The sequence below is a fragment of the Delphinus delphis genome, chromosome 2 (genome assembly GCF_949987515.2).
Source record: "Delphinus delphis chromosome 2, mDelDel1.2, whole genome shotgun sequence".
In the NCBI taxonomy this organism is placed as follows: Eukaryota; Metazoa; Chordata; class Mammalia; order Artiodactyla; family Delphinidae; genus Delphinus; species Delphinus delphis.
The window spans coordinates 135,291,770-135,313,149 of NC_082684.1; the positions used below are offsets into that span (position 1 = coordinate 135,291,770).

Sequence of the window (21,380 nt, forward strand, 5' to 3'; positions counted from 1 at the left end):
ACCATGTGAGGCTCACGCATTAGGGGACTGTAAGAGTGCAGGCCGCGTGTACAGGAGTGCCATGAGGTGGAGGGGCAGCTGAAGGTGGGCAGGAGCAGGTGGGGGAGGGCCTTTGGCGAGTCTAACAATCTATCCTGCGCTTGGCTGTTCAAATCCTCATCTTCCTTGCTAGACCGTAAGCTGGTTGAGGGCAGGACTCAGGGCCGACTGCTTCCTCGGCATCAGGCTGGATGCTCTACCCAGAGCAGATACTCAGCAAAGAAAAACGGTGAGTGTGTACTGAGACGCACGGGTCTGACACTGTCTCCCTGTCGCACAAGGGCAGAAAAGGCTGCTGAAATACAAATCTGCACTAGACGTGCAATGGGTTACAATTCAGCCAGCCCCCCAAAAGCTAGCCTTACGCCTTCCTTTGGTACTTAACCCACTTTCCAGATGATGCGCACTGCTGCCTGCACAGGAGAGCTGGAAAGGGGGCCATTTCTGAAGGCAGGAAGCTGAGCTGCCCAGCCAAAGCTCTGCTGACCTCCCGGACAGGGGAAGGAAAAGCTCCTTTTGGAGAAAGAATTTTCCAGCCCTGGAGCTGGTGCCTCAGGCCCTGCAAAAAGCCAGTATTCCAGGGTTGCCAATTTGCCTTCCCCAGAGTTAGAGCGAGAGTATTGCAGAGGCAAGCCTGTGGCTTAAAAAAAAAAAAAAAAAAATCATGTTTAATTTAAAAATTAGAAACTGGAGCAGGCTGTGAGCACAGGGGTTGATTGAAACAAAATTTAAATTCCTGTCAAGCCCATTTAAACATGGGGGCCCTTCATAGACAATTAGCTGCTCCCTGTGAATGCTGCATAAACTCAGGCCTGGTCACTGCGAGAAGAGAGGCACCTACTGTGAGGCGCTGGAAAAAAAATTAACTAAAACCAGGCTGTATGAAATATTTAGCCTTCCAGTATATCACCGGGGTTTGAAAGTGTAAACAAGACAAAAATCGATTCCTCGGTGCCCTCAAATCAATGCCCTAAAATGGTTAGGGCATCTGTTTCTGCTAAATTTTGTTTACATCGGCAGATTTGCCTTAATTGCAGTTGTTTATCTCTCACTGTCCCTGGGGCCCTAATCTCCCGATTACTAATACTTAACACTCATTTCACATCTAAAGCTACTTCTAATCCTCAACAGGTTTGGGGGGCTCTTAAAATTATTGAAACCGCAGAGGCGGGAGACACAGCCTCTTTGTGAAAGGAACATTTTCTTATCTACTACCAGCTGGGCCCAATCATCACCAGGGATGGCTACAACAAAGGTGCTAAAAGGCTCTTCCACAATGACTGCTGCTCCACCGGGGATTCAGAGGATAAAAAAGGGCTTTGATGGAAAAATCTGAACAAGAGGCTAAAGCAGTCCAGCCAAATAAAGTTACTGTCATAATCAAAAGCTGTCAATCACCATGAAAATCCAATTAAAAATGTCTCAGCACAGCCCTCTTCAGTGGAAAAATGTACCCTATTTATACAAATTTTTGTCAACTCCACAACAATCCCACAATTAGAAAGTCCTGCTATTAATTGAATCCTCCCCCCAAGTTTAAAAAGAGATGCAGGCCATTCAGAAGCCTTCTGAGGGAGCTGAGACACACAGGCTATTGGTATACAATTAAGAGTTAATCGGGTTACATTTGAAAATTCCATTTTTATTTGTATCAAGGGAATCTTTGCAGGAATAAATGAATGGTACCTAGTCTCCTACTTCAGAATCAGTGACCATTTATATTAAGAGAACAGAGAAATGGTAAACCAGGATACTGGGAAGAAACTAGTCCACACTCCGGCAAATGTCTCTCGGTAGACCACGGCCTAATGTTTAATTCTAATCTTGAAAATCGAATAGAGGACAGAAGGCCCAAATGTCTCCACTGCCTTTCTGCAGTCTCTAAATGGCCAAGTGAACCTCAAGTTATCTGCAGGCAGATTTGGCCCCCAAATAGCTGTGTATCTACTAAAGGCCTCACTGAAACCACAAGGCTCGCGGTCCCCAAAGGTCTCTCTCGAAACTGCTACAAATTAAAAAGCAAACAACCCATTAAACAAATCCAGCTGGTTACAACTGTAAATAGGAGGCTTCTAATATTTTTCCAGCCCTTGAAATTCCTGGTTAGACTCATTAATTATTGATAAGAACTGCATCTATTTATTGGAGTGTACTCACAGGAAAACAAGTTGGCCGCTTTCAATGGCGATTCCCAAATCACAGAGACTGGGTTTCAAGATCCTTTTGTATTTCCCCCACAAGTGGCTGTCTCCAGATTTTTCAACCTAATCCACTATCCCCGAGAGCTGGGGGGCGCGGGGTGGCCCACATCTGATATGCTGATAAAGACCTAGGGGTCCCCTGCCATCAATCTAACCCGGCAAAGATGGTGCTGGCCCGGTGGTCTCCTCTAAGTCTTGACTCTCTAATGACCTCTTGATTTGGATTTAATTGTCAAAGGTGAATTCCCAAGTGGTCAGAACACACGCCAAAGATCACAGGTGCCACTGAGCAAGGCCTGCTTTACACTTTCTTGCTCTTCCCGTACTTCCAGGGTGTACAGCCAAACCCTAGTGCCTGTTCTGATGGGTCTGGCTATACTGGTTGTTAAAAGCTTTGAATGGTATCCCTGCAAACACTGCAACATCCTAGACATTCCATTATTTTGGCACCAAATGATTTTACCCACATGACCTCTCATAGCAGGAAGTCAAACAAAAACCTCTGATCAGACCATGTAGTTCTAATATGGCCATCCTAACTTACACTGAATATCACAGAGTCCAGGGATGGCTTGTTCTTGGGTGAGTTTCCTCAACTTTACTCTCAGTTCCTGCAGAACAAGGGACATGTCTTGTCTTTATGTCTAGTACAGTGTTTTACTGAAATGGATTAGAATACAAATGGCACATGCAAAGAATAATAATCAATCGTGGTTTCTCTTCTTTTAATCAGAACAGAGAACTCGCCTGAATGACAGCAGTATAGGACCAAGCTAGGAACTGAATTAAAGATCATGCTCCTCCTTCAAGGCAACTTACAATCTAGTTGGAGAAAAAAGGTATCAAACCAGTGAGTTTCACCTGGAGAGCTTTTAAAAACAACAAAACCCCCCCCGTACCTGCTCCCCGGCCCAAATGTCAGAGATTCTTTGATCTGGGTTGAGATCCAGGCTTTTTTTTTTTTAAACCCGCTCAGATGGTTCTGAGGAGTTGCCCGAGTTAGGAATCACCATACTGTATGAACCAATCTGTGGATCTACCATGAATATATAATTTATGTAATTAATCGCTGTTTCAAGTTAGAGGCAATAAATGGTGGAGGGCTTCCGAGAAGGGAGCAAGCACTGTGAAGGGGAAGAGTAGGGAAGGCTGCAGGGAGGAGGATGGAGAAGTTCAAGGACAGCAGAGAGGAGAGAATCCTAGGCTGAGGCCATCACCCAAATAACAGAAACTCCCCGTGAGTTGTGAGTTGAGTAGCGTCAAAGGAGGAAGGAATGTAACAACATACTCTAAAGAGCCAGCTTAGCCGCTGTGAATGTGGCAGAACGCTGAAAAGCGGCCCCACTGACCCACGTTACGGCAACCAAGATAACCAAACTGTTCCTGTGGTCTATGCAGCCTCATTGTGCCTTGAAATGTGATGCTGGGAAGATGACAGTCAGCCCAGTAAAACAAGAAAGAAGCCTTGCAGGCAGGAGTTCAAAAAACCGCAATCTTAAACAGGCAAATCATCACCATATTAAGAGATCTGACTTGACTGATGGAGGAAAAAAGTTATCCTAAACGGGGAAGTTAAAACTGTCAGATTGCCATGATCAAGGAATGACAGATTTTATCTGTCTATCTCTCTTGCTATGTGCATGTACATAAACACACACACACTTAACACACATGTATTCATCTGCTAAAGTCTCGTGAAGAGATTAAGCAGTCACGTCTATGGAAAAACAAAGCTTGTTTTCTGGGGTTATAATCTCTCTGTTCTTGCTGAAGTGCTAACATGTCATCAAAAATTCAAATTAAAGCTGTCTGATTTAGTGTGATCTCAAGCGTCCAGACAGTGATTCTGCCGTTGTAATTATGCGCAATTAAAAGCTAAAATCAACTTCTCACTAGTGGATTCCTATTTATAAGCAGACACAAACAGATGATTTTAATGGCCTTCAGAACTTGGAAAAAAAATAAAGTCATTACATGGTTGTCAACTGGCCCCCAGGCTTCTGTGATGCCTTTTGTGCTCGAAGAAAATATTTAGTTGAAGTTTTTCAATCCTATCGGGGGTTTCCCCCTGCAAATTTGGGGTGCCTTGGCCAATAAGCTGATGTGCACCTCCAAATGAATAACCAAAAGCAAAACTGATGTCTGCAAGAACTGGAAGCCAGACACACACGTAAGTCTGGCCCTAACGGTCTATTTTAAAACATGCTCCGTATGAGGCAACAAACTAGCTAAAGGTACTAAACTACCACCAAGTTCAGAATTGCTTATTAAACCATCATTAGTATCTTTTAAAAAAATTTATCTTATATGATATTTTAAAAAACTTTTTATTGGAGTACAATTGCTTTACAATATTGTGTTTCTACTGTACAGCAAAGTGAATAAGCTAGACGTATACATATATCCCCTCTTTTTTTTGGATTTCCTTCCCATTTAAATCACCACAGAACACTGAGTAGAGTTCCCTGTGCTATACAGTAGGTTCTCATTAGTTATCTATTTTATACATAGTATCAATAGTGTATATATGTCAATCCCAATCTCCCAATTCATCCTACCCACCCCCTCCCCCCTTGGTATAAACCAACATTAGTATCTTAAAAAGCTTAGATTGCAAGCACATGGTCCGTGAGCACTATGCAAGGGGGCTGCAGAAACGTGCCTTTCCTCATATTTGTACTTAGGACACCTGTAAGCCCTGGGTCAAAATAAACCGGAACTCATTTTTGATCCAGTTAGTAGAATGAGGTGATAATGCTGAATTTTATCTGAGCCCTGTACTCCCAGAAAGGAGTAACAGGTGAGGAATCTCCCTACTCTCTTGTTAGCTACAAAGGACCATCCTGCTCACACAGAGATAAGACCCCTTTCCATCCTTCCTCATGACTTCCTAAGACTGGCGGATGACTCCCTTGTTCACCTGCCTCCATAACCTTGGCCCCCTCCGGTTGCTTTGAGACATTCCTCATTAATAAACATTCTCCCTATTGCAAGTGCCTGAATAAAATCAGCTCCTTAATCGTCCCATGCGTTTTGTGGCTTTGGGTCCCACAATGGTGAACAAAGCCATTTGGTCTAAACCCAGAAGTCACACCGGAATTTGAGTGCTGGAGAGAAAAATTCTAATGTGGTGGTTTTTCCGATTTTTAAAAGGGACCATGCAGATGCCCAATTTATCACATACCTTGATTAACTTAGAGAACAACCCACCAATCTATCTGAAAATGTAATTACCATCAGGTTTGGATAAGCAGAAAAGCTACCAGTGACAATTTAATTTAGAGGAATTAAACAAGTTAACATCTCTTTGCAAGTAATTAAATGTTTAAACAGATTTTTCTGGAGCAGTTTGGTGTTTATTAGCCCCCAAACAATACCACCTTCAATACATACAGCCTTTCCTGAGAAGTGAGATGCCTTCAAGTTTGCAGCTGCTGGGATTTAGACGAAGGAAAAAAAAATCTAAAAGCACTATTTTGATTATAACTGACACCCCTCCCTCAAGACCCACACCTGCTTCTCTTGTATTTCCAGTCCCACTATTTACTTGCTTTCTAAGCAAAACGTCAAATTTCAATTGCAAACTGCACTCTGTGTTTCTTCTCAGGCGCCTGGACAGAAAACCAAAGCTGAGGAAATGCTAAACGAGGACGCCCTACTCTGGAATGTACAAGGAAATGCACAAAATAACAGGCATTATTAGAACCTAAGGAGAAAAGTCATGTTTTTAAACAATTACTAAAGCAGTATAGTTATAGCATAAAGACAATTTCTGCGCCAGCTCATTTCTCTGAAATTCTCTCTGCCACTGAACAGCTAGAACAGATAATAACTATTAGTAAATCAAACTCCTCTGCAATATCCAGCTGTGCCTCATGCATTTACATACAGATAGAATGGGTATATGTTTTTAATATGTATGCGATACGTACTTTTACCACAGTCAAAGTGCATGGGACAAAGGAGGAGGAGAATGGCAATCGGATCAGCATGAGATAATAAAGTGGCCTAGCTAAAGTATTAGCCAGCGATTGATCTCAAACCGGGATGCTGCTTCTTCTGACCTGATTACTTACTATGCATAGATTCCATTAAATAGAGCTTAGACATGGAGAGCTTCTGGAAACACTCTAAATGCATAGAAGGATCTACAGCGCTCTGAATCCAAATTGTAACTGCACAGGAGCCCATGGCCCACACCTTCCCTGCTCGAATCAAGGCCCACGTTCAGGGTAGGCTGAGAGGTTGAAGGGTCACCTGAGAGCTGGTGGGAAGCCCTGCCGAGTCCCACAGGGAGGGCCCTTCCCTTTCCTTCCCTTCCCCCCAAGCAAGCGTTTCACCCTCCAAACGAATGCCTCCCTCCTGAGAGGCTTGTCCTGTCCTGGCTGCAGAGCTCTAACTATCAGAGTGGGAAGGTAGTGAGGGAGCTGAACGATCACTTAGGGTCACGGTCCCCTTTGAAAAACTGATGACAGCCATGAATTCTTCTTTAAAAAAATGCAAATCGCCGCATGCATATACAATTTTGGATGTAATTTCAGGGGCTCTAACAGACTTCCTGAATGAAGTCACAGCCCCTAGGTCAAGGATTGCTGATCTGGTCCAACCCCTTCATTTTGCAGATGAAGACACAGAAGTGGGGAGGGATTGGAGAGCTGCTGACAAGGGAAAGGAAGCTTCCCTGCTAAATCCGCCTGACCTTCGCTACAAAAGAACCCGAAAGGAAGATTAATTCGGCAGAAGGAATTCTCTGTGGTTTACACAAGCAGATGGTCTATAGAGTAAGGTTGCTCACCTGTCCCTTTTACTTAAAAATATGTAAACATATAATTTGCATAGCCAAGCCAGCCACGCACCTCTCCATCTCTGTGGCTTCACCTCAGGTTGTCTCTGTCCCTGAGTGCAGGGGTATGATTCTTAATTTTTTGCTTCCCTCAATCTGATTATTGACATTTTGGGAAACTTTCCCTACCGCCTTCGCATCATCGTCCTCTCCCCTCTTGCTGCAATCCCATCAATCCTTTCTGACTGGCAGAAGCTGCCCTTTTCCCACATAAGCTGTGACACGTTTGCTTGGTTGTCTGAAGCCTCTGAACACCGTCTGCCACCTCCTCAGAGTTTCTACAGCCTGGAAACTTTTTTCTAAGTTTGTTGGTCTTCAGTCACAGAGCTGGGGCAGCACTGATATAGGTCTTTCCTGTGCTTTACATCGGAGTGATTTAAAAGTGGGTTCTTTAATTACGGAATCATCGTCACAGGAACAGAAAGAGTGTGTGTGGGGTTCCTATCTGTCTGGCTGTGTCAGCATGCCAAATGCTCCTGGGGCTGCCTGCATGGCTGGTTTTCCTTTGCTGGGTTTAAAGCGGACTCCTGATGCATGCAATAACTCTTAAAGAATTGAAGAAAGGTCAGATCTTCCCCAAGGATGAAGGACTTCCCTATAACTGAATAGAGTCCACTCAAAAGAATTAACTCAAGAAAAAAGGTACTTATGGGTGGGTGTGCTGCTTCTATGTCAAGTCAAAGTTTTCAGACCTGGGTACTACGGTTCCTTCTATTAGAAGTGGAATTTCTTAACAGATTGCCCAGCTGGTGGTGAATATACTGCCTATTTGAGCTCTACCTTTGTGGGTTTGTAACTCCATGAGGCCAATGTCAATGGAATTTCTGTTCCAGCAAGCACTAGAGGTTTCACATTGCTCTGAAAAGGTTTGGGGACTCGACACACTCACGCTTTGCCCATCCTTTCCTCTGCCTGGAATGACCCCTTGCAAACTCTCTATTAAAATTCAATCCATCCTCCAAAGGCTGTTTTCAAATGCTAACTTCTCCATATAGCTTTTCCCCATTTCCCCATATGGATCCCCACAGAACTCTGCAATTCTTTTATAGTACTTAGTTTATTCGAATTATTTGTATACTTGCCCTACCCCCTGCAACACTGTACGTGTGAAGCTTACCCTGCATCTTCTGCTGAGTCTAGCACAGGACTTTGCACATAATGGTCCATAAATATCTACTGAATCAGCTGTCTACCTGTTTCTGAGATCTCCCAAGATGATGTGGATGCCGACGATGAGACTTCTGAGTTAATTCTTTATGTAGCTTAAGGGCTACATGCCAGAAAACGGTACCCGTTCATGTGGACCCTGGCCTCCCCCAAATGTGAGCATTAAGGCAAGTTCTTGGTCCAATTTTAAAACATTTCCACTTAGAACAGAAAAACTGTAGCCATCTTAGGAACAACCACGCCAAGCAGAGAGAATTAAACAGCTAAACAACTAAATGAATTCTAACGTTGGGATTTTAATAGCCTCTAGCGTCTAAACTTGAGTTTTACATGTCATCTTTAAGAATGATATGGTCAAAAATTGCAAAGATGATGATTTTTAAGACTTGGGTATTCTGGTATATGAGGTGACTCCACCAAATAAAACAACAAAAACCACTTGAGTGCCTGCTAAGTGCAAGGCCCAGGCCCACAGGTGAGGGTGTTTGGGCACACCTCTCCCTGCATTCTGATTTACTTAGGCTGGGACTTGCTGTGTTCACTGGTGGTCAGGGTCACACCCAAGTTCATGTAAGACGTCCGTGATGGCAAATCCGTAACTTTCCATATTTCCACCCGACTTCACCTCTGATGCTCTCCCTTTGATTTGCAAAATGCAGGCCCATAGGGAAACCTCAACAATCCTGCGGGCCTCACAGCTGATGTGGCCCAAGTTGTGCAGACCATGTTGGTACCCTGCTGGGTGGAGTCAACACACTTGGGAGATACGCTGCTCTTTTTGTGAAAGGCAGGCCCCCCCCCCCCCCCCCGCCAGTGACAAATGGGCTCTACAGTTCATGCATTCCAGAGGATGCGCTCAGCTTCCAGATGGGAGCACCACCAAACAGGTTGTAGACGGAGAGGGAAAAGGAAAAATTAAAGCTATGAATATGCTGGAAGGAATAAAGAGACTGGTTTCTTAAGGGGGTCCCTAGGATGTGACTCAGGTTCCTCAAGCCAGGGACAGCCCACTTTCTTTCCTATCCCCTTCTGGGCCCAATATTTTGGCCAAAGGGGGGCAGGGCTCAACCCCCTTGACCACAGGAGCCTCACACACATTCCATTGTTTCCTGCACCCTCACTGAGCCTGTACTAAGCCAGGGGGTGCCTCACTATTGCTATACCTAGGGGAATAAGCTCATTTAAATCAAACTGTGAGCAGTACTAGAAATAATGTTAAATTAAGTATAGGATAGTGCTTCCTGTGACAATTTTTCATTGTATTTTATTGATTTATTGACATTTATTAATTAAAAATATGGGACGGCACACACCAGGGTGTATAGTTGTAAACAGATATATCGAAATACATATTCCTCATCTCTCTCCACACACAGACAGCCACATATGCTTGCTTTCAAGGCACTGAAAGGACTCACCCTTCAGCCTTATCTTTACAACTTGCCACCCTGGAGTGGTGTTCCCTACCAACACATACATCCGGATGCATTTATGAGTGTATGTACGATCTGCAGATGTTTTATTTATAAGTGGCCAACTCACTGCAGCATTGAAACATGCATTTACAAATAGATATCTGTTTTATGAAACCCTATTCCTTTGTTTTAATAGCTGAGCTATCCAGCCATACCATGATAATGTACAAGGTAAATGGGTCTCCATCTCTAGAACCTATTCCAAGTTTCCTCAAATGTGACTAACTGCATGAATTTCCCAACCATCAGAGATCCGCCCCCGTCAAAAAAAAAAAAAAAAAAGACCAGTTTATTCTAGACATGAAACCTGCACAGTTATAAATTGCAGGGGTTTTAGGGGTGAACTTTAACTTGAAACTACCCTGAAAACTGAGATTTTGCTCCAGGGGTAACATGAAGAAGAAAACTACCTTCCTGGAAAGCACTTACGAATTAAAAGGGAAACATACGGCTATTTTATATTTGGGGACGAAATCTGTATTATACAAAAGTTTGGGTGCTTAGAGTATTTATAAGGATGAAATACAAAGGCTAAAAACCTTTGAACCGATTATCTTTAAAATGATTATTATTTAAAGTGATGAGAGAAAACTAGTCAGAATTTGTCCTGATTGCAATAATCTGAAGACAGCGAATGGTATGCAAAACATTAGAAAGAGTAGACTATAATTATTATTTATTAATGCTTGATGCTAACGTTATTCTAACAGCTTCTGCGTCGTCAAATCAACAATCTGCACTAAATAAATGACCATTTGGGAATTGTTAGGGAACGTCTCTGTTCCTCTCCCTGCTTGACTAAAAACTGTCATTTGCAATCAAAGAAAGCGGCCTTGGAGCTGAGAACACAGCACTTGCAGGCTTATAGTTGTCTTTCTGAGGAAAGACCAAAGGTTCACATTAACTTGATCTTTTGCAGCCAATCTAATTTCATTCTACATGAATCCAAGAGGACTCCACGCCACAGTCAGAATTTCCTGTAGGACTGCACTAAAAACTTAATATGCTGACTATCTTCTCTGTTACCAATCCTCTGAATTCTGAGAGGCTGTAATAGCAAATGAGGACAAGGAATAACCTAGATTAACTTGTGACCCTTGAGTTTGAGGCAAAGGAAAAGAATTCTGCATTAAGTTTCAAATTGGTGATAGGTTTTTAAGAAGTGAAAACTACTATCTGAGGATGTGAGCTTCAAAAGCACCCACTGAAATGAAGTAAATAATATTGGCTTTGCTGAGTCTGTGGATGCTTTAAATCCCATTCTGGTCCTTTTAACAGAATGTTAAGCACAGATATGTAACTGGAGAATTCTAATGTAACTAAAAAGTCTACTTACCATCAATTCCTCAGGTGCTGGCCTTTCTTTTGGCTGTTTTCTCATGCTGTAAGAGAAAAACTCATATTATCTATATCACTTGTAAATTTGTGCTATAATTTCTACCATGGGCTATTTCTCCTGGAATTTGAATGTTTTCAAAATTCATCATGTTCAATTCTTGGCCAAAGCATTAGCATGTATTCCCTTTCTTTTATTTTGACCTTCAATTAATCAGATTTTGGGGGAATCTCATGAATCAAAAATGCAAAGATTTTTTGGGGGGAGTTACTCTTGCAATACAGATAAAGAATGAATTTAAATTTATCCTAATTCTACTTCTGAAACTAATGTGAAAAAAAAAGCAGCAATGTTCGTTTCCTGACTCAGTTATCAATTCATTTCAAACAAATTTAGGAAACAATATACTTCTTTTTTGGTAACTGGGATAAGACAATAAGAAAAGAAACATGAATATCAGGTCAAATGAGAAAACATCTCATTCCTTCATTATTACTCCAAATGACAAGTAATATATAAAAGAGGTCAGGTATCTAGATAATGCTACAAAAGGGTTATTACATTATCTCAACTTTCATTTATTTTGGCTACCATGCAAGCTGATAATTCATTAAACAGCTGTCGGAAAGTTACGTTTGTTTAAGCTGCTTAAAGAATCACATTCCTCCTGAAAAATATTTCGTCTTATGTGCAATAGTCATAATTAGTAGCTATAGCATGTACTTAGCTACGTGATGAAGCACCCAGTCATGGGACTGAGGTAACTGTGGGTAAGCTGCCTACTTGATGGTCGATTTACACTAAACTCAGAGTATCTGTGGGATGAAGTCATGAAAAGAGACTGCTGCTTCTATTACTTGGAAAATCGCACAGACACTTTTTCTTTATATAAGGCAACCTCAAACAAGCAAGAAAAAAAAAGCCCTTCATACAATCTCTGCATTTGCTGACAGTATTTTTTTTTTTAAGTACAGAGATCTAATGATCATTTGGTAAACAAGAACCGTAGTTATGAACCATTAATGACATCGAGGACATTTGCCTTCCCTATAAATAACCATATGCATCTCTCAAATACTGCATCCATTAGCAAGTAATTCAAGCTGTCTCGCCAGTGGAGTTGGTAACAGTCTTAATCTGACATGCCAAAGTAGCTGTATCTCTTGGGAAAACAAGGCTATTACCCACTATCATTTCTGTTTTGGCTTGACATCTGTGGAAATTTCAACACAGGTTATCCCTCCCTCTGTCTCCATAAAACTTTTATATAACAGCTGATTAATTTTTGGGACAGAAGGCAGGCAAAGCCCTATCTGCTTTTCTCCCTCTCTGCTCAGAAAGGGCCCCACCCCCAGGTTGGTCTCAGACCACATAGTAGGATAAGCACAGTGGTCACGGCACAAATCCAACATCTCGGAGCGGGTGATGCCAAAACCCGGCGCTCCAGGCAGCTTGGGAATCACACAGTTTGTTTTTCAATGTCTGCATTTCAAAATGGGATATTCCCATCATGTGCTTCTGTTTCTAGGAATTTCATGTAAAGGAAATTAAGAGAGACTGATACATATTTCTAGATAATGGCTCTAATATTAATGAGCTTAGGATTCTAGTGTTTAACCAATATGTACCTTTTTTTCCAACATGGCATATTTTGGAAAAAATGTTTGCAGAGTGAAAACAGTTTTTACAAGCTACGGAATATTATGTAAGTATTTTAAATAAACAGAAATAGTGTTAATAAAAATTTTAGAAGTTGGGAGCTAAAATTCTCTTCCCCACATATTCTCCTATGGAATATAAACTACACGAGACATTTTTATTAAGAGGTAACATATTACATTTAGTCAAAAAGGTGATAAAGCTTGACATTTATATTAAGGAATATTTCTTAGTTTCACTTTAGCGGCATCATCAGATGGATCATGGGGGGAGGGGGAGGGGCCAGTGTACAACCATTTCGGTCTCTCTCTCTCTCTCTCTGTCTCTCTCTCTCTCTCTCTCTGCTGGGGTGAGGGAGAGGGCAGAAGGATGGCAGCGGAGCAACTAGGCCTTCCAAGACCACATGGGTCCTTCTGAATAGGGGGTAGGTGGATAATGTGAAAGGGATAATAAAAGAAAACTTCATTCTATGGGGAGGAAAAAGGCAGAAGGCTGGAAAAGAACCCTTGACAGAAAAATGCCTGTTTCCTCAGGTATAAAATGACAAGGGGTTGCCTAGAGACTCTAAGGGCCCCTTGGATCTAAATCCTGTGGCTCCTCTCTCAGTTCTTATAATGGATAGAGTGGGCCTAGTGGAACTGTGTCTTCATAGTCTCTCAAACATCAAAATTCAATGAAATGGGACAACACTATTGTGTCTAAAATATAACCAAAGATAAAAGTTATTTACTGGGCTTCCCTGGTGACGCAGTGGTTGAGAGTCCGCCTGCCGATGCAGGGGACACGGGTTCGTGCCCTGGTCCGGGAAGATCCCACATGCCGCGGAGCGGCTGGGCCCATGAGCCATGGCCGCTGAGCCTGCGCGTCCGGAGCCTGTGCTCCGCAACGGGAGAGGCCCGCGTACCGCAAAAAAAAAAAAAAAAAAAGTTATTTACTGAAAATCCAATGAATTAATAAACTATGCTGCTTCCACTAAGTGACAGACACTTTTATGGGTAACTTGAGGTTACATTAATAAAAATAAGCTTCATATGTCTGTTCAATAGGGGCTATAAAATTATGTATTTCTTAAAAAGAAAACTGGATAGCAACAGTACCTGTGCTCAAAGAAGGAGCCTGATTCTCAGCAGTTTATTAAAACAGGAAAAAGCCTCTAAAGTACGTTTATGACCCTTTGTGTAAATAACGTTTACATAATTTAAACAATTTCTTCAGCTTTGCTGCCCCATCTGCCCAAGGCCCCGAAGTCCCTCCCCTCTCCAAAAGGAAGCAGGGAGAGCCATAAGGTCTCACAGAGCCGCAGAGTTAATGGCATGTATCATTTACATTGAGGGCATGGCATGTTTGCAAACGGGCTCACCACTGAGTGATGAAATGTACAAATGGCTCGGAGAACTCTCCAACCGGAAGGACGGGTGAATCCTGGGATGGAGGAAAAACAAGTCACCAAAAGTCACAACAATTGCTTTTCTTTATACCCTCCACCCCCAATCCCATAAGAGCATATAAAGAGGAATATATAACAAGGATTCACCACCATGTGGAAAGGAAAATAAGGCCTCATCCAATTAAAAAAACGGTCTACACTCTCTTCCACATGTTTATGTAAAAATGCCAAATTTAAAGCCATACACATTTTACCATGGTGAGAAACATGAAAGCAAAGAGGGAAGGGAGGTGAAAAAAGGACAATGATAGCCACAGGGTAGGAAAGAAGGTACTAAAGTGTAAATGAGAAATTAATGATTATTTAAGTAACACACAAATGGTCTTGTAATTAACAAAGAGCTGTGAAATTATTCTTGTGTTGACCTTTGTTTCTTTTACTGGGTTTGCTATTTACACTTTTCTTTTTATTTACATTTATTAGTATATACAGCTGCTCTTAACTGCTTGCCCCTAACTGAATCATGTGTGTCAGAGTTGGGTTTTTGTTTTTTTTTCACTTTAATAGAAAAGCTTTTTATAGGGGAAGCCGTTTCCCGAAAAGGAATTTCAGCCTATTTGCCAGTCTAGGCAAACTCATCATGTGAGAAAGCCAGTGAATTAAGGACACAATGAAAAACGCCCACCTTGCCCACGAACAGAACTAGGGTGGAGGTGGCAGTCACTCAAGAGAGCAGAAAACTACAGGGCAACAAACGACAACTACCAGGTAACACAGGGAGCAAACCCCATTACCATTTGCAAAGGAAGGCTTTAAGAATTTAGGAGTTTTTTCAAGAATGACAGAGAGCGCCACTGTGTTTATAGTGTAATGGCTCAGAATGTAATGAAATTACACTGCAGAGTACTTTAACAGTCATCTCATTAGACCTACAGTTGGAACAAGAGAGCCACATAAAGTAGGCAGCTGCAAATGACTCCATTCTCATCTATTCTCATTTGCTATTAAAAATACCTTTCGGCGGCTTTTTTCCTCCCTGACATCCCTACACAAAGTGCCCTGCAAAGTATGATACATGCACCTATTTAAATTAACAAAGGAATGACTTATTTTAATCTCACTGTGCTTTGGAGTGCTTTGGCCATTTGGATGAGCAATATATCATTACATACAACCTTCCAGCGCTGCAGGCAAGAAACTCAGAGCATGCAGCATTTGGTGGGAGCCAAACAATTTCTCTAGCACACAACTGTGTCAAATGCATGCATGTATTCATTATTGAGAACAAGAGGAAATAGCTTTGATGTAGTGGAAAAAAGAAGATGATAAAAGCACCTCTGCAATATGCGTGTCATTATCAATGGTGGCAGATAGATACAACTGCACAGCCTCCTATGTGATTAGTAAATATACATATAATTGCTGTGGCCAATTATCAGAAAAATGAGATCGGTAATTACAAGACAGAAAATTAACTAGAACTCTTATTAAGGCTTTGTTTCCAAATCAAACAATTGGAAACTACCAGAAAATACAATTAAATCAAAGGGAACTGAGGGGGTCAAAGGAACCAAAAAAAAAAAAAAAAAAACAAAAAAAACCCAAAGTTAAAAAAAAAAGGAATGTGAACCAAATGTTTCTTAGTTTTTGCATATCTGTCCTCTTTGAATTAACATTATTTGTCCAGAAGAGGGGAAGGTTAGTAATTGTAAACTTAAAATTCTCATCAATAGAGAAAGGCTTCCAAGAGGAAAGGAAAACAAAGGAAAATGGGAGTGAAATAAAGTCTTGCCAAGTTCAAAGGATTACATGCAGGCATTACATAGAGAGGACGTGAAAGAGGGTGGGGGGCGATGAAACAGTCTGCTCAAAAGAAACAAGGCACGCGGTTAACATGACAAGGCCTCGATAAAGGTATTATAAAATGGTCACAGAAGTCCTATCGGTTTGAAGAGCAAAAATAAAACATGGTATCAATTTCAGCCCAGTCTGTTTTAGGAAAGCCATATATATCAGCAAGCCTGCAAGATTCTACAAGGCCCAGTTCAAGAGATGACATTTTACTGTCTCAAACACTATTAGTAAAAAGACAGTTCCAAGTCTGAGGTACAAAAATTATGGACTCTAATCAGGCAGGTAGTTTTCTAAGTCGTTCCTTTCTGAAATTTTTTTGGAGGCTGTAGTACTGGAAGTGTCTGAGTAGTAGCTGCTTTAAAATGAATGTTTAGGAAAATAAAAGCCTACTGTCTTTAATGTGGCTGAATATTTACCAAGATGGTTAAAATTCTAGACTGGTTTTATACAAAGATCCTGGTATAAAACGTGATGCTAATGTGGGCCTCATTTCAAAGTATGATACCAAGAGTAAATTAATGAATTATAGACTAGGCAACTTGATGAAGATGTCATTTTAACGTGGATGAGAAACAAAACGAGGAAACTGTGACATCCTTGCATGGGTAGTTAATTTTATTTAAGACCTGATATTGTAGCCTGTTAAGTTCCTCATAATATAAAACTAAGGAACCCTGGGTGGTACCCATGAATAATTTATTTCACTGTGAAAATGCCAGCCCAAGTCGACTCTGCAGAACCACAGAGAGTGGATTCTCATCTCAGTGGTGCCTGGAAAGAATCAGTCATCAAAGATGTGGGGGGAAATTCTAATCTCACAAGCATAATGCCAGATATTTCTTTTCATTAAAATCCACGTCTCCTGTGTATCTCAGAGGAGAATTTTCTGAGATACAGAAGAGTGACTAGTGGGGGGCGGGTTCAGAATGCCACACGCAAACACGGGGTGGGGGAGTCCTCTGAGAGCCTCCAACTCCACAGCAGCACGCAGGCTGTCAACAATCCAAAGAAGGCAAACGAACAGACCTGGCAGTATTCCCCACGCTGGAGGATTTTTAAGTATACCTTTCTCACTTTTAAGCAAGTAAAATTAGAAGTTAGTTTAGATCAGGATGTAAAAAATCTCCGAGAACCTGTCTGTTTCGTTATCTAATTCCAACCTGCGCGAAGGAGGAAAGGAGACTTGCAGTAAAGCCGCTCCAGCATCGCCGTGGCACCCAGGGAGGGAAAGCAGCCAGTCACTGTGGGGTTAGAGCGAGACAGAACCACGCCCAGGGGTTCGGAGGAGCTCGTAAAGTCACTGCTGCTACTTATCAGAAATGTTCTCTGCGGAACACGGGTTCAGGCAAGATGAAGAAAAAATACATTTCAAAAATGTAAACACAAATTAGAGAAGCAGTGACACCAGCAACTCTCAGTAGTGGCTGAAATGGACTCTAAATTGTGAATAAAAGTCATTCTCTTTAAGACCCTGGGTGCCATACTTCACCTTGAGGGCTTTTGGGGGGATACTTTTCTGTTGAACTTCTAAGCATGGAGGTATGGAACGAAACAGAGGACACAACCTTAACCAAAAGCCTTGACCTGAGATTCCGGTCCCGAATCAACTTTAGCGTCCCGCTAAGGGAAACAGGCCAAATCCTGTTACGGAGCAGGCAACCGTTATATAAAAACAGCTGCTGCAGCCATTTCAGTAAGCAATTCTGGTCATCACGGAGGACAGTCTCCAAGTCTCAGAGCTTTTGGGAACTACCTAGTCAGCCCCTCCTGCTAAACAACTGGAACACAAGCAGGCAGCACGCTAGAGAACGGCGAAGGACGAGGAGAAAGTTTGAGTGATGCCTTTGCCTTGTGAATAATGAACAGTTCAGGAAGGTCAACCCATTACAACAGAAACTATTTAATTATTAATTATGTGCAATCTATGAGCAAAAGGACAAGTTCAGAATGTTTAATGTATGCTAACTTCAACTGGACTCTCTCTGGGTATTTTGTTATTAGCACTTGTCAGCAAGGTACTCAAGCATAAAAAAAGGTAAGGAGCAGAAAATCAGAGAGAGAGAGAGAGAGACAGAGAGAGAGAGAGAGAGAGAGTGAGTGAGTGTGTGTGTGTGTGTGTGTGTGTGTGTGTGTGCGCGCGCCTGCAACAAGGTGGGGGAGGGGAGAAGGAGATCCAGCTCCAACCACACCTGCAGAGTAAGTGTGCCAAAAGTACACTTTGTGATCTTGAGAGCAGGCAAGCAAGTTGGATACTCCAAATAAAGAAAACATAAATGAGAAAAATGCTTTTGAAATGACTTAAAAGGGAAATCATTATTTTAAAGGCATAGTTTTTTTTTTAAGCCATGTTGTTTCTTGGCTTTAAAGAATCCGTGTCATTAATGTTCAAGCACATGCTAGCATGCACACACGCACGCACACACACACACAAGTGCATGTAAAACTGGTATAATCTGAATAAATTCAGTGGATGGTATCATGTCAATTTCCTGGTTGTGATATTGTACTATACTTATAAACTGTTACCATTGGGGGAAACTGGGTGAAGGGTACATAGGATCTTTCCATGTTATTTCTCACAACTGCTTGTGAATCTAAAATAATGTCAAGGGCTTCCCTGGTGGCACAGTGGTTAAGAATCTGCCTACCAATGCAGGGGACACAGGTTCGAGCCCTGGCCTGGGAAGATCACACATGCTGCGGAGCAACTAAGCCCATGCACCACAACTACTGAGCCTGAGCTCTAGAGCCCGTGAGCCACAACTGAGCCCACGTGCCACAACTAGTGAAGCCTGCGTGCCTAGAGCCTGTGCTCCACAACAAGAGAAAGCCACGACAATGAGAAGCCCGCGCGCCGCAATGAAGAGTAGCCCCCGCTCACCTCAACTAGAGAAAGCCCGCACACAGCAACGAAGACCCAACACAGCCAAAATAAAATAAATAAATAAATAAATAAATTAAATAAAATGATGTCAAAATAGGAAGTTTAAAAGTAAAAGGGTAAGGAGCTATTTTTCTTTAAACTCATGAGGTCCAGATTTTTAGCAGAGCTCTGCTTTGAATAATGGAGAAGCCTGGCATAACTATTTAACTGGAAAAAAGTTGAGGGGCCTTTGCTTTACAAATATACCTGAGGATTTAATTTTTGCCTTTAATTCATAATAAAAGATGACAATGGAACCTGACAATGATGTGGTGGTTAATTCAGACACTGATAGGGCATAGACACAAAATGCTGTATAAAAATGATACAATCATTAATTACTTATTTATTGCTTCACTCATTCAACAATTTTCTTGACCATCTACCATGTCAAAGGCACTGGGCTGGCACTGTGGGATGACTGATACTTGATCCACAGCCTGGAAGAATTTGTGTGTTGTTCAGAGGGATAAGACGTGCAGCCCTAAGAGCGATGGGGAAGAAACTTATTTTGAGAGTCTGGAGGGCTGTGAGATACCGTTTTTGCTCTCCCACTTTCTTCCTTCCTCACTTCCAGAGAGCACCTGGGGGTGAAGGGACCTTGAACATCTTAACCTGTGTCATGTTCCTTTCTCTTTGCAAAACAGACATTCCTTCAAACCAAGCTTTTATACGTAAACGTATAAAACGCAAAACGTATAAAACGTAAAAAAGATAGAAGGACAACTTCTCAAAAATCTCAGGGTGTTGGCCACACTGGTGAATTCTGAGGTCAGCTGTGCTGTGGTTAGATTAAACCAGGCAAATTAAGTGAAACATGGCAATCCTTTTTAACAGTTTTTAACAGCCTATTTCTAGACTTCTTGGTGTCAAGCCATCAAGCCAACACATTAATTAACATTAGAGAATCACCTGCAGTCTGACCAGTACTGAGAGTTATGCTCTAACATTTTAAAAATAAATCTTTTAATTCAAGCCTAATGTTCCTTTGGCCTGGCCCAACAATCTCTGGTCCTACACTCTGGGGTTCATACTAACTGGCACAGCTCTCCTAGATCACTCCACATCTATCTGCAATGCTGGGATTGAAGGTTGTTTGTGATTCCAGTGGCTTCACATCAGGCAGGACAGCATTTTGCCTTATCAGATCCCAAATTGTTTTTTGATCCTCCACCGTTCACTGCCTTAGAATAGCATCTTTGTGAGACAACTGGCAGAATCCACAGGACAAATCTGCTCTTGACCGGGGAGGGAACCTTGTTTATTTGCGGAGGACACCAAAAAACAAAAAAACTGGGCTCTCGGGGCTTCCCTCGTGGCACAGTGATTGAGAGTACGCCTGCCGATGCAGGGGACACGGGTTCGTGCCCCGGTCCGGGAAGACCCCACATGCCGCGGAGTGGCTGGGCCCGTGAGCCATGGCCGCTGAGCCTGTGCGTCCGGAGTCTGTGCTCCGCCAACGGGAGAGGCCACAACAGTGAGAGGCCCGCGTACCGCAAAAAAAAAAAAAAAAAAAAACATGGGAGAACCAGCTATTAGCCAAGTACAACCAGATGGCTTATAAAAAACACAAAACGTAAATTAACAGGTCTAAAGGAATCTCTGAAATTTGAGATTATACAGATTTTTTCCTATTTTCTTTTTCTCCTAAATGTTTTGGCAGTTCTTCAGTATTGGGATAAAAGAGAAGAGAAACAAACTTTGTCATTTATGTCAAAACTAACCCTTCATTTTTTGTCATTTAAAAGACTTACATTTACTCAGAGATTTTCTAAACATATGGCAAAGATCTTGGTGTTTCATAAAATTCCTTGAAAACAGGTAGGTGGAGAACTGGAAAATGAATTAAGCTCTTAAACCATATTTGCAATTGCTTGCTTTCCAAAGCCAATGAACATCTTTTTTCTTTTTATTTTAGGTCTCTCGTTGGTCATAAGCTATAGTGTACAGTATTATTTAGAGGTGCCTCTCTGAATGGTACACACACACACACACACACACACACACACTTGGACACTAACTCCCACATACACCTCCCTTTTCAATGGCTTAGGCAGAGCAGCAAAAAACATGCTTGTCTCATACCAAAGAGATTTCATTTACAAAAGTAAAACCTGTTATTGTCCCCTCTCTCTCTCTCTCTCTGTAGCCTCCCAAGGCATTTCTATTGCTTTTTCATAAAACACTGCTGCAAATAATCAAGCATGACCACTGACATCCACAAGATTGAGTTTTAGGAACCATTCAATGAACTCACCCTCGTGGGAAGCCTCCTGCTCAGGCTAGTCTAAAGGTAATTATTCAGCAATTCCTACCTGTGGTTTTACCTTGTCCCTATATAGTGTTTGAATTTCATACACTGGTAAGGTCAGTTTTTTTTCCTCAGGAAAAGTTCAGCTACACATGTTTGGATCCAGGACCTAAATTATAATGTTAATATACACACTGCCATTTCACCAGGTCCTATCTGTAGAAATGCTGATTAAAAGCAATCTT

The 21,380-nt window shown here is 41.8% G+C and overlaps 1 protein-coding gene across 3 annotated transcripts in view; it reads right to left on the reverse strand.

Moving 5' to 3' along the window:
* Positions 1–21,380, reverse strand: part of MAP2K5 (mitogen-activated protein kinase kinase 5) — a 263,527-nt gene that overhangs the window by 25,308 nt on the left and 216,839 nt on the right. For all 3 annotated transcript variants that reach the window (XM_060005718.2, XM_060005717.2, XM_060005716.2), the window contains 2 exons: positions 14,081–14,142; positions 11,062–11,107 (listed from right to left, as the gene is read on the reverse strand). In XM_060005718.2, the coding sequence (XP_059861701.1) occupies positions 11,062–11,107; positions 14,081–14,142 (108 nt within the window). The remainder of the gene's footprint in view (positions 1–11,061; positions 11,108–14,080; positions 14,143–21,380) is intronic.